The 14,432-nt window shown below is 36.1% G+C and overlaps 1 protein-coding gene across 1 annotated transcript in view; it reads left to right on the plus strand.

Annotated features, from left to right (window-relative positions):
• Nucleotides 1-8,542, plus strand: part of LOC142973453 (uncharacterized) — a 28,663-nt gene extending 20,121 nt beyond the window's left edge. Inside the window, exons 4-8 of the mRNA XM_076115143.1 lie at nt 2,063-2,084; nt 2,888-4,206; nt 4,539-4,655; nt 4,987-5,123; nt 5,786-8,542. Of these exons, the coding sequence (XP_075971258.1) occupies nt 2,063-2,084; nt 2,888-4,206; nt 4,539-4,655; nt 4,987-5,123; nt 5,786-5,937 (1,747 nt within the window). The 3' untranslated portion in view covers nt 5,938-8,542. The remainder of the gene's footprint in view (nt 1-2,062; nt 2,085-2,887; nt 4,207-4,538; nt 4,656-4,986; nt 5,124-5,785) is intronic.
• Nucleotides 8,543-14,432: the final 5,890 nt, after the last annotated feature.

Below are 14,432 nucleotides of genomic sequence, written 5' to 3' on the forward strand. Positions count from 1 at the left end.
TACGTTCTTCTCTGTGCGGCAATACAACGTGATATTATGTCAAGATTTTAAGAATAAACTCCTGCCACTTTTAACACAAAAACATCTTTAACTTGAGAGCTATTAAAGACCCTTATATTCACTATAACATAATATAAAATAAAATCTTCTCGCGCATCTGTCTGTCTATTAGCGATAAACTCAAAACCTACTGAACGGATTTTCATCCGGTTTTCACAAAGGGGTTTCGTTAAATTCGTGATATCTCAAATTGAAAATATTCACTGATGTAAAAAATCTTCTCAATGAAAAAACCACCTTCTCCCTTTGCAGTCGGTTAAAAATTAAGTAACTTTTATAATACCTATTAAACAAAATCTCCATAATGATGTGAAGTTACCACCATTTTGGGAATGCTGATTGCTCGTGACTAGAAACGGCATGAAACACAAAGTTTGCCGTTTCAATTGTTCTGACGGCTGGCGTGATATTTATTAAAAAAAAAAAATAATAGCAGGATAGATCAATATACCTGCGATATAACATACAACGTGACACTCCCACCAAACTCGTAAACATACATAAAATTAAAACCATTTATCATAACACAGAATAAAATTAAACACATACCTAAAGTCATTTTAAACTACAAAACTACTTTATTTTAACAGTGAAAGAGTGACATCGTTTGATCATAGGTAAGGAACATTTACCACTTGGAGAATGACGCAATTGTTCACTTCATGATATTTCTTGCCGTTTCATAAATTTATTTTTCTTTATGCCCAAAGAATTGGAATACATATGTCGTTAGAGTTTGACAATTTAGTAGAGAGCCTTGGTATGCACGATTTTTCTTTATTATTCAATTGATTTTGAATATTTTTAAAATTAAGCGACTGTATCAAAAACTAGTCAGCTCTTCAAGCCTACGAGTCATTGTTGTTCTAAATTCTGTATCTAGACACACGGCAGCGTGTCAAGCCAAGTTCAAGCAAGGGAACTGGCTGGCCAGCGCCATTTTGTACACCTCAGCCAGCCAAGAATCTTGCATACAAGGCTCTCGACTAAATTATTGCTCATTAAAGCTATGCACTTTTTGAAGTATCTATTTATAAATGCTGCTTTCATATTAGCCATTTAATTCAGATGCAATTTAATTTTGGTCTTCATAACTTTGTTACAAGTACGTTAAGAAGCAAGTTCTTTATTGATAATGCTTTGTATCCCATGAAATACAAAAATAATTAGAACTAACTTATCATGAAATGATCAATTCTAAAATTTGGCCAACAACACATACACTATGTACATATTACACGCATACACCAATAGATGGCGCTTTGCGAAAATTATCCTATAAATATTTTTTTCTGCGGTTAACACAAAATTAGTTCACTAGATAACAAGTAAATAGAACTATTCGATATTTATTAATAACTATATTGGTAGAACGTATAACAATTTAAAATACAGTAAACATATGCCAAATCATACTAAGATGCACAAAAGATATAATAATAACCTATAAACATAGGTTCCAAAAGAGGGCGATACCGCCTCCTAGCGGCCGCTGAAGCATATTTTAAGCGGCGGTAGTGAGTCTTAAAAAATGTTAACTTACTAAAACATCGAGTAAAAAATTATTCATATATTGAGTAAGAGGGCTAAGAATGTATTTTTGAAATTGAGGTGGTCGTCCAATAAGCTTGGGAGCCCATGCTTTAAAAGATTCACCTCGCATAAGACTCGTCTTGCATCTTATCACACAATTATGTGTACAAGCCGCGATAGTTTAAAAACGACTTGTACTGTAACTTTTGCCAAAATATTTGTATTTATCCCAAGAAAAGCTAATTTTAACTACTGAAATTGTTGGAACAATTTTTCCCTGCCATAAGCTTCAAACAAGTGCGTTAGTGTATTCTTATTTAAACAGTAAATAAATGTAAAGAACTCATTAGCTCAAACACAAACAACAGGTTGATAGCCAGCTTTAAAATTTTATAATTTGCGTTTGTTTGAAGCTAATACTTAAATAAGGATTAATGTAATTTTCTAATATTTTTTATTTTCTTTTCAGCCAGGGGAACGGTCGTGAAATGGTAACTATCCTTTTACTAATATTAAATAAAATAAGTTCACCACGTTGACCACTGCGCTAAACGTGCATTTGGCACAGTGGTTAACGTGGTCACCTCACCGCAATAACCATGGCGTGTTATGGGTTCGAATCCCACTCGGGACAAATATTTGTATTTAGTATTTTAGTTCAATTAGGAATTACATAATCAATAAAGTCAAATTTACTATGTAATTAAAGGTGTTTTCTACAAGTTCCTTTTAAGGTATATTTAGCAAACAATTTAGCAATTATTATGATTGAAAGATTGAAAACTCATATCAACAGAAATTTGTTTGCCGTTAAATATTAAACTTTTGAAATAAATTCAGTTTTTATCCCTTAAATAACAAAAACGCTTATCTTTATTAATCGGTCAGTTTAATGGCTATATGATAATAAACAAAATTAAATGAAAGCATTATTATGAAAGCATATTTTGCATTATTGTTATATAAAAGAGAACGTTATAAAGATAACATAGAAACAGACCCTGTAAATGTGTGTGAAAATAAGGCTTGATGGGCTTTTTCTGAGTGTCAGTCACCTCGTACCAATGCACGCAACTTTCATAAACAGTACAAGATCAACTCGCTCTTCTATAGCTATTCTTGTTCAACCCATTATTGTCCCACTGTTGGGCAAGAGTCTCCTTCCAAACGAGGAAGGGGTTAGGCCTACAGTCCACCACGCTAGCGAAGTGCGGGTTGGGGACTTAGCATACCCTCAGATTAATCGCTACTATATATTTTTTTATTTATTCAATAATTACTTTTGATTTTTCAGTACCAGCAGACACCGAAGATAATATGCTGTCCCGGCTACGACATGGACATCGAGAACGACAAATGCGTCCCAATCTGCAGTGGATGTAACCATGGAGTATGCAAAAAACCCAACGAATGTGAATGTAATGACGGTTATTATAAAAACCCCAGAACAAACAAATGTAGGCGAAAGCCTATTTGTAATCCAGAATGTGTCTTCGGCACTTGTGTCGCTAATGATAGATGTAAATGTCTCGAAGGCTACCAGAAGACATCGAACCCCATCGTCTGTGAACCACAGTGTGAACAACCCTGCATTCATGGTAAATGCGAAGGCCCTAATCTTTGCAAATGTGAACCTGGCTATGAAAAAAATTCCACAGACATATATAACTGCCACCCTAAATGCAACAAACAATGCGTTAATGGAGAATGTGTGGGACCAAATGAATGCAGATGTAATAAGGGCTATATCGAAGACCCTTCAGACATATACAATTGTTTACCTGTTTGTAGTCAGACCTGCGTCAACGGATATTGTGTAAGACCAGACATATGCGAATGTAAACCTAATTTCAAACAAGACCCCTCTGATAAATTTAAGTGTTTGCCGAAATGCGATTCTGAATGTGTTCATGGTGACTGCAATTCGCCTAATGTCTGCACCTGCCATCACGGTTATCAAGAAACAAAAAATCGTTTCGTTTGCGAACCTAAATGCGAAAACACTTGCATTAACGGAGACTGCGTGAAGCCGAACGTATGCAGTTGTAAGCCGGGATATGTACCAGATTCTTTAAATAAATACAATTGTAAGCCAAAATGTAACGAAACATGCATTAATGGAGAATGCGTTGGTCCGGATACTTGCAAATGTTTAGACGGATATAAAGAAGATCCATACAATAAATACAATTGTGTTCCTAAATGCGGTGCAACTTGCATTAATGGGAATTGTGTGGCGCCTGACACATGCGAGTGTAAAACCGGCTTTGAATCAGATGTAACTGACAGATATAATTGTAAGCCTAAATGCGACGAGAAATGTGTAAATGGCCTATGTGTGGAGCCAAACATTTGTAAATGCGCAGACGGGTATAGAAAACATCCTAAAGACAAATACAAGTGTGTTCCTATCTGCGACCCAGAGTGTGTGCACGGTGTGTGCGTGTCTCCCAGGGTTTGTGTGTGTGACGTAGGCTATCACAAGAAAACACCGAACGTTTGCCACAAGATCTGCGAGACACCGTGCCTCAACGGCGTGTGCGATTCAGAAGGAGTATGCCGATGCTCTAGAGGTTATAATATGATAGCGGGAAATTGTACGGCTATTCCATCGTAAGTATTTGAAACTTATTATATCAGCTAGTATCATAATTTATAATGATATTCTTAGGTGTATGCTATTTGCAGCTAGTCTTTTTATCAAATCACAAGGTTAAGATTTATTTTGCAATGGTTTTCAGATCTTTAAGTAAGTACTGAGTGGCAGCCAAAATTTACTAGTAATAAAGTTCACTTAGCTCTAAAACTATAATTAACGATATCATGAAAACCATGAAAACAAATTGAGAACATTCTTTTAAGCTTCCGAATATTTCAGCCATTTCTGTTCACACAATTTGAAGAATTTATAAGTTATTTAATATGTCAAATTGTTATAATTCCAGCATAAGCTGTGAATACTGCGAACATGACTGCACGGAAGAAGATGACTGCTGGTGTCGAGACGGTGGCCCTTGTCACACCCCACTAGTTGTGCCAGCTGAAGTTAGCAATACAGCTAAGTAAGTAACTTCCGTAAATGCGAGCCGTAAGACGTAAAGTCGTTAAAATTTTCGCCGCGAATCGATTCGCGCTCCTTGTGGACAGAAAGTACGCGCGAAAAATCGCGGCGTATTTGCCTGTACTGGACAAGGGTTTTTGAAAACTTTCACACGTCATAAAGTCATCGAGTATGTAAAATTTCAAACAATTCATTAACTCGTTTACGTGAATTATTAAAATGAAATTTTTTCAAAGATCTTAGCAACTTAGAAATGACTTTTTGAAATTTAAATGATATGGATAATGGGTATACAACTGGCATTTGAAATAATCAATTTTTTATTTGTTCAGGCAGGCAGGTTTGCAGATGATAGTGATTGTTCCCGCGGTCGTTGGCCTGCTCTTAATGGTGGTGATCATCATTGTGATCCAACGCATCTGGCACAAGAGGAACTCGTATGGACAGAAGACGGTCCACCATGGAAATAGTAAGTACTTAGATTACATTACTCATACTGTAATGAACGGGCTTAAAGCCATGATTTAAAGGAAAGGTAGCCATAACCTTTTTATAACCCGACGTCTTGACCGACCTTACATTGCTTCGAAGCGCAATTTCCTACTTTACGTTATTATCGAGCAACGTTTGACACTAAAAAAGTCGTTCTTGCTTTACTTTCTGCTGATCAGTTTTTCTAACAAGATTTTGTATGAAATACAATCTGTAGCTATAGCCACTCAGTTGTCTGGTTATTGCCTTTAGTCCTAATAGTTTTCTACGCTGATGTCGGTCAGTCGCGTACATCGATTTTAGCGCACGAAATTTTTTAAATAGTTCGGAAAGTCATTTCGTTTTATTCTGGAAATGAAAGACAGTTTCGACAGTACTCCATTTGAAGGCTTGGGCTTGTACAATGCTTTGTGTGGCACTGCATTGTGCAGTGCCTCTGTTATTATGTTATGTCTGCCTGTATTACACAGCATCATTGGATGCTGTGTAATAATCGTTAGTGCGGTCGACTGAAGTAACTGATCGATGTCAGCGTAGGAAGTAAGCCTTAATTCATGATGATTTCTATAAAACTCCATGACAAAATACCGTCCAGGAACATTATAATTTTTATTAATAAAATCAATCTGAATTTTCCAGCCGGCAGTGTGGTGTATACGGTACCGAATACACTGATACAGTCAAAGAACTTAGATGATCCGACACGACCTAACGACGACGACGATGAATCAACGGCAGAAGAAGCCATCCACGACACTCTCCTGAGACACGAACAAATCGAACAATGCTAGCTTTAACTGTATTTACATTAGTTATAGAACAATAAAAACAGTGCCATAAAACTATAGAAAACATTTTACTTGACTATAAATTACCGATTGTAAGTTGAAAGCATTTGATATTTAGAAATACGATACTACTACCGGCTATCGAAATGCGGCTAACTATAGAGAAAATTTGTATAAAAACTGGATAATCGCGCCCGAAGAAACTGGTAGAAACAAATTATTATTGTTCTTATAAAAACAATCTTACTGAGGGGTATCGTGTTATAACCATGGTAACTTGACTGCAGAGGTCCGATAGCTCTCTATATAAAATATTGGTATTCAGCTGCATCTGGTAAAACTCGACGCCGGCTTTAATACTATTAGAAGAAAAGCTACGGCGATGATGACTTAAAATTACAATTTAGGTAGAGCACACTGAGCAATTCTTAATAACTTCACGACTGCTTGATATTTGATAGTCATTGATTGAAGAACCGCGTCGGTGACTTAATACGTTTACGAAAGCAAGGGCCAGTTTTCCAATTAATGAATACATGTTAGATAGCCTATCTGCTAGATAAGGTACGGAACAAATGTACGAAAACAATTGTCAAGATTCCATCTGATAAGCTATCTGCTAGTTATCCAGAACTGATGAACTTAGGCATAATGTAATTAAATAAATCATTGTGATAAATGTAGGTATACCAATAACCCCAGTTTCTGGTAGACCGATCAAACTCTTATTAAGTATTGTTTTGTGGTGCTGTGTTGTTATCATTTTTGAACTTCATATCTGTTTTTTATTCCTGTGGCGCGGTTGGTATCTGATTGTTGATCACAAGGTTTCGGGTTCGATTCCCGTGTCATTCAAAGTACTATTGGCCTTTTCTAAATAAAATTAGAATACTTTTGTAACTACTCGGAGTTTGATAACGTGCCTGGTAAATGGCAATAGGCTATATAAGGACAGAAACTGCGTAAAAGTACTCTGTTGTGAATATAATGACATATGGAGCCGAGCCCTGCGTACGTGCATTATTGCTGGCGTCCCTTTAACGTAGTTTCGGGCCTTACTTGGAACTAACATTGTTAAATCTTCGAGTTTAACAGGCGTGATATTATGTATGTACATAATATATGTTTCAATTGCAGTAAAATACTCAAGAATTGATACTCAAAATAGTAAAATATTGATACTCGAAATAGACCATTTGGGAATTGCCTCTAGAATGCTTACATGAGCAAAGTGACATTTTGTCAACATGTTTTCGTTCTCAATAACATGTTGATAAGGGATTTGGCTGATATATTTAACAGGCCGCCTGCCTGAAATTAACCCTTCTTGGGATTGTTAATACTTGACATTAGTAGAAAATAGTCTCATTAATCAAAGAGCAGTATCAATTGAGTTTAATCAGGTGCCTTTCGGTAAAATTCCTCCTTTTCTAATCCGTTGGTTACAAAAGTAATCAGTTGGCCTGTTTAGGATCATTAGAAATTAGAAAATTATGATTTCTTTTACGTCTTTTCTCACTCTATCTTCGTCATGGTATTATTCTCTCTTGGTGATGGAGTCAGTCTTTTATAAGTTCTCCTTCCACTTGGCCAAATCTTTGACGTCCTCTTTCTCAACCTTTATATCTTTATACCTTTATATCTCGCCGCAAGACTTCGTCTTAGGTCTCCCTCCTTTTCTAAAATTTTGGTTCAAGCTACTCCCATTAAAAGGCAGAATACCATTGCGTCGGGAGGTCGTGGGTTCGATTCCCACACGGAACAATTATTTGTGCAATCTACAAATAATTGTTTCGGGTCTGGTGATGGTCCGTTGTTTGTATGTTTGTAAAAGTCCCCGCGACACAAGAGCAATACTTAGTGCGGGAGTTGTCTTTAAAAAAAATACAAAATCCAAAAAACAAAGAAAGAATAGAATACTCATGTACGTACTTAAAACTTCTGCTAACAAAAAGGGACCAAAAAGATCTTAATTTGTAGTGGTTTAAGCAGTTGTAATTATTTTGTGTTTCAGTTTTTAAAACTGAAGTGTATTATATAACTATATTTAAGATTGACTCAAGATTTAGTTAAGAGTTATTCATAACATTTTAAGGACCTACATTTTCAAATCAAATCATGTTAAATTTAAAATAAAATTGCTGGGCTTATAGTAATTGTTTTGTGACAACATGAATAGGACAAAAACGCTATACAAATAATTAATCATTTATTCGATCCTACGGGCTGAGTCGACTTCGCCCGGGCATAATTCAATTTCATCCCGTTGATCTATCGATTCTAAATATTGTCCCGATAGTAACAAACATATTATAAAAAGAATTATCCAATTTAGTTTAGTTGTTCAAAAGGTGCTTAATTTTTATTTATATAGAATCGATATTTTGTATTATACTTGATCAATCTCCAATCATGTCGCCTTTTAGACGCCAATTTTCAGTCTATCAAACAATGATAAAATGTCAGTGAAACTGTTTTCGAACTTGGTAGAGAATATGTCTTTAAAATCCTTTTAGTCAGCAATAAATAAATATTGTTGTGATATTTATAAATGTAAGAACTTGTGGTAAATGCATATGTTTGATAAATTAAATTTAAATAAAGTCAATGCTGTCGGATTGTTTTATTTTACATACAAACATACATAATATCACGCTTTTTTTCATAGGGGTAGGCAGAGACCAAAGAACGCTACTTAGTCCGATCTTTACAAACTTCCATACATCTTGGCATACAGCACCGCCTGCTACGAGTACTACGCACCTGAGCTTCTCTCAAGTCATCGCCGATGTGATCTGTGTATGTCTATTGTCTTTATTGTTTTATTTTATGGAATCTTAAAAGTCTTGTAAGCAAAAAGCTGGAAATCTCATATGACTAGCACGTTTGTTGATCAAGTGTCCCAAGAGACCCTTGCCCAGTAGTGGGAGAGTGATAACTTTTTATTATTTACTTACTAGCGGACTCTTCACGCGTCATAGTACTTTTCCTCATTATCTAAGACCGGTAATATCGTAGAATACTGGCAGCATTGCCACGTTTTATTTTTTATTTATTTATTTGGAAAACAAATTAAAAAGAGTGGCCAGGAGTTTCTTGCCAGGTCTTCTCATTGGCCCTACCTTCCGAACTGGCGGTAAATTCACTCTCTGTATGACTATAACTAGTGTCAGCATTTGACCTATATGAATAAATGATTTGATTTAGATTTTTTGAAAAACAACTATAATTTTTTTCTTAACCTGAGTACCTATACATACATAAAATAAAGTTCAATGTATAGTCCACAGCGTTTTCACAAATTACTAATCGGTGTACAGTGATTATGATTAACGTTGGATGGCAATGCTACGATAAACGACCATAGTTGGGTTCTAGGTACTACCCGAACGAGGAAACGTTAGTGTAGGTAAACAGAACGCTGGTCAAGGGTAGGCAGTGGACAAAATACAAAAAAGTCCACTTCCTTTACTCTTCCTTATTCTTTTTTCCTTTCCATTCCATTTATTGTTTTAATATACACTCTACTTTGAAAAGTATACGGTATGTTGGATTATATTTTCAGCCTTTGTCCACTTGGGAGGAAGATTCGGCTTTATATTGCTACATTTATAACATGAAACATTGATGTTATACATAGCTCTATTGAAAGAAGTTATTTATATTACCCGCAGCATTGAGTAGCTATCGACTAATTTAGGAAATAATAGTAAAAAATATCTGTGTGATTCAACTTTGGCACGATTATCCACAGTCAGTACTGTCGATTATCGAAAGTTTGACGTTTAAAACGTACGACAAGAATACGCTGCTATAAGAAGAGTACGCTAGATGCGCTGATCAGTGCCTCGATTCTCTACTACTATCGACTACCGACAACCGAACTGTCATCGAGAAATTTTGTATGAAAATCTGATCAGCGCCTCTGACGGGTGTCGTAGGAAACATTTTGGCAGTACATTCTAAATGTCAAAATTTCGATAGCTAGCCGGTTGTCGGTAGTCGATAGTGGTAGAGAATCGAGGTACAGTTTAATAAATTAGAATATTATAATATGTCTCGATAACTAGCTGGTAATCGACAGTCGATAGTGGTACTATCAAGTATCAAGAGTTTGAAATTTAAAATGTACTGCAAATATAGTAGTTTAGGCGCCCGCTAGAGAGGCGCTGATCATGACAAAATAAAATGTCATGAAAAACGATGTTGAATATTGCCGCACCGAACGTGCCGAACCGAATGTGTGTAACAAGCCTTACTTATGGCCAGTTTCTTGACCAACAAAAGTAAAAGCCAAAGTATAGAGGTAAATCAAATGACAGGCAAACTATCATTTCTACTCTGGTTGTTACTTCTGATGAAGAAACAGGCTGTTAGCGTACTCCGCTTTGATGTAAGCTGTAGGAATACGGCGTAACCATGCGGTTTTTACTACTCTGGATAACGCTAATATCTAAGCAGGCTGTAAAGCTAAATATTGCGATTACCTCATTCCGTTGCAATGTCCGCTCCTTTTTCCTTGATGCTATTGCGAAAAGTACCTGAATCCTGCTCTCATTTATATTTATAGTTAATATAGTAATTATGTGCTTCTATTAATAACAAACGTATGGGATATGACATTGAGAACTACTCCTGCGTAAGGATATGAAAGGAGTGCACGTTGAGGTCGTAGACCTCCGTGCCTGAGAGCGTGTAAAGCCGATGGTCCTGCGCGTGACCTCTCTCTGGTCGTGTTGGTTTAGCCGTCCCTCTGGATTATGAGAGTAAAGGAATAGAAAGTGTATTTGTGAATTATGCACAGACGTGGCCACTATAAACAAAACCCTCCACAGTAGGCTAATTTCAGTGAAACTAGCCGCCGAAATGGGCCAGGATGATAATATTAAGCTAAATACCCTGGAAAATTCTGATACGCCGATGTAGTCGCAGGCAGAAACTAGTTCATGACGATTATTTATTTACTAGGCTACTTTGGTACAATGTATAAAATTTATAAACCTACGTATATTCAATAGGTATTCAAACAGTGTATTTTGATCTGTTTTTCCTGACCTCGTGCCAATCAATACACGTGATTACATTGCCTAAGTTTTGAGCTCTGATTAAGACTTGTAGCATACATTTTAACATATAAATCTGCTTTTATAAATACTTGCTAAAGGTTTACACCTAATCGAAGCAAAACGCAATCGAGGAACAGCAGCGATTCATTAGAGACAGTACTATCTAGTATCGAGAGTCTGACATTTAAAATGTATTGCAAAAATAGTTCATACACCGCCCGGTAGAGGTGCTGATAAGATTTTCATACAACATTTTTCGATAGCTAAGCGTTTCTCGATAGTCGATAGTAGTAAAGAATCGCGCTACCGTATTTCAGGTTAATCCGTTTCCGTGTACATGTGTGACACCGACCTTAAAACTACGACTAAATTAATATAGGCATGAGCACAATAGGAATAATACAATGGACCTTTATAAAAAAATATTGGGAATTTTAGCCGGGAAACTATTTGATAACTCTTTGTTTATTTCTTTTGGAAACCTGCCGTTTGTTAAAATAGGGGTATTCCTAACCAGTTCAGTGTATGAAAGATTGAGGTAGTTCAAAATGATGTTGGTTTTTCTGTTATAATCCAAGATCTAAAAGATAAAGAGCCTTGGCATGCACGCTTTATCTAAATGATAAGGATTTTGTGTTTCAAAAATAAAGTGGCTGTATTAAACAGGTCGCCGTCAGCTCGGTCTCTGTTAAGTTTTGTACTTCCTTGATTATGTAAAAATCGAGGATTTGTTCTTTTGGTTTTCTTTGAAAACGGTTGCACTTTTTCGAATGAAAATATTTAGTTGGATGTCAACTATTTTTCAATAAATGTAACGACGAATAGTAGTTAATCAAATCAAAATCGAATTTATTCATTCAATTAAATCAAATGTTGACTCTTATGATGGTTGTTACAATGACTTAATCTACCACTGGTATGAGAAAGGTGGTAGAGCCTTATGAGAAAGCTAGCAAGAAACTCGCGGCCACTTTTTTAATCGCCAAAAGATTTACAATGTCGTACAATAATTGGTCAAGCGAGGAGCTGCCAATAATCAGCGATGTAGTCAAATTATGTGGTAAGGGAAACGAATATAGCGAAGTAAATTATTAGTCATCGCTCATATCATATGTTGGGAGTCTACCAGAAAGTGATAATAAGAATATAGACAACAAGAGAACATAGTAATATGTGACTAACAAACTTTTTGTTTCTGACTTAGGGCAGAATTTTCACAAACTTTCATGCCCTATTCTATCCCCTTGGGGGTAGAATTGTTCAAAAACCTTTCTTAGCGAATGCTTACGTTATAACATCTACTTGCATGCCAAATTTCGATCCGTCCAGTGGTTTGGGCTGTGCGATGATAGATCACGATCATACCTTTGATTTATATAAGGTTTGATGCGTAAATTGAATTTTCCATTGTCACATTACATCGATATTATTTTGGTTTTCAGAACCGAATGAATCACAGTTTAAATGAACTATACGAGGATATAGAATTGTGTTTAAACGAGGTATGATTTCATATAATATACAGTAAAACCGTTTAGGTAAAGCCATGTATAAATTAACTCATCGTTATAACGGTTAATACATATGATATTTAAATGCTTTGTTATTATTTATAGATTTATATTTCTAGTAATTCCAAATGAAATAATTGTGTGAAATAGAGATTTTTCTTAGAAGTCGCGTGGTTGCCGATCACGTAAGACACTTATAGCGCTTACCAGTAAATTGTCTTAGCAAATTGAACCGATTTTGAAGGTGAACAAAGATAGTTGCAGGCCGAGGAACATAGGATACTTTTAAATCAACCTCTTAGTAGCTGAAATGACATGTTGAAGCCAAGCGGAATAAGTCGGCTGGTAAGGAATATCAGATCTAATATAGAAAAATAAAAATGTTCTGGCCGATATAGACTAACCCTCTTATTCATAAAAATATATGAAGTTATGAAAGGCTTATCACTCCTTAGCGACATGAAAAAGAGAGAACATAATATATTATAGTAGCTTTTTAACTAAAATAGGTTTATAGTGTGTTTATGAATAAGAGGGTTAGTTTATATTGTCCAAGTGTGTGCACAATACACAAGTACACTCTCTATTCCTTCACTCTCATAGTCCGGTAGGACGGATAACCGCCACAACCAGTGAAAGATCCGGCGCAGGACCGACGGCTTTGCGTGCTCTCCGAGGCACGGAGGCCTACAACCTCAACTTCCTAACTCCGAGCAACCTGGGAGAAATTCTTAACAGAAAAGATTTTTTGGCCCGATCCAGGATTTGAACCCAAACCCTCTTGCGCGGCAGTCGTGTACACTCAAACGTAGTAAGGCTTCATTTTAAAATAAATAATAATAAATGTATTTGGAATTTGGCCATGGATTTACATAATTATATTATTAAATAGTTGCCTAAATACTAGTATAGTAGGAAAATATAATCACAAGGAAATAAGTCCTGTGTAACGGAAAAAACAGGTAATTATTAAGATTATTCGTTAAGAAGTCTTATCAGAACATAACAATATTAAACTTTATCAAGAATTGCCAATTATTTTTTTAAACCTGCAACGTTTAAGTTCATAACTATTAATTAAAAGAACAGAAATAATTAAAAAATACAGTTGCGTAAATCTGTCTCTGTGACTCTCTACAGTCGGTAGTATCGAGTATCGAGATTTTGACATTTAAAATGTACTGCAAAATTCTTGTGCCGTCCGCTAGAGGCGCTGATTAGGCTTAATATTTTTTTCGACAGCAATCCGGTTGCCGGTAGTCGATAGTAGCAGCCAATAGGTGCCTTTACACACACACTCTTTCACGCGTGAAACAACAAACGAAAGAGCGCACGCCGCCGCGCTCATCTGTCAAGCCCGCGAAAAAAAAAAACGTTCGCGGGCTTGACAGATGAGTGTGTGTAAAGGCACCTAATGCCCCTCTGATACTTAAACATATGAGACCGGTTCTAAATCTATTAACCAAAGCCAAATTTATTATTTTAACAAATCGTATAAGGAGTTTTATAATTTTAAGTTCCCAGTCCTGCGGGCTTATCACGTATCTCAGATGACAGCTAGTATACGTCAAATTGATGGTCACTATTCAGTACATTGCTGCTTTGACGTAACGTGTTAAGCACTATATTCTAAGAGAGAAAACAATGTACAGCATAGTGGCTTTCAAATGTTTGACAACTGAGATACGTGATAGCCCCCCTGGATCGCTCCAGTCGAACTTAAAATATTTATGTAAAATGCATGGTTCAAGGTCGATGCGACATTGTGGTAGGCCGAGATAACGTCGACGCGACGTTTGGACACCTATCTGGGAGGTTACCAGGAAATGGCCGAATATAGATAATAGATAGCATTGTCCACAATGGAATTGCATTCATCATTTGTGAAAATTCAGCTTCCTGACTTAACGGTTTATGAGAC

Source organism: Anticarsia gemmatalis, chromosome 6 (genome assembly GCF_050436995.1).
Source record: "Anticarsia gemmatalis isolate Benzon Research Colony breed Stoneville strain chromosome 6, ilAntGemm2 primary, whole genome shotgun sequence".
Taxonomy (NCBI): Eukaryota; Metazoa; Arthropoda; class Insecta; order Lepidoptera; family Erebidae; genus Anticarsia; species Anticarsia gemmatalis.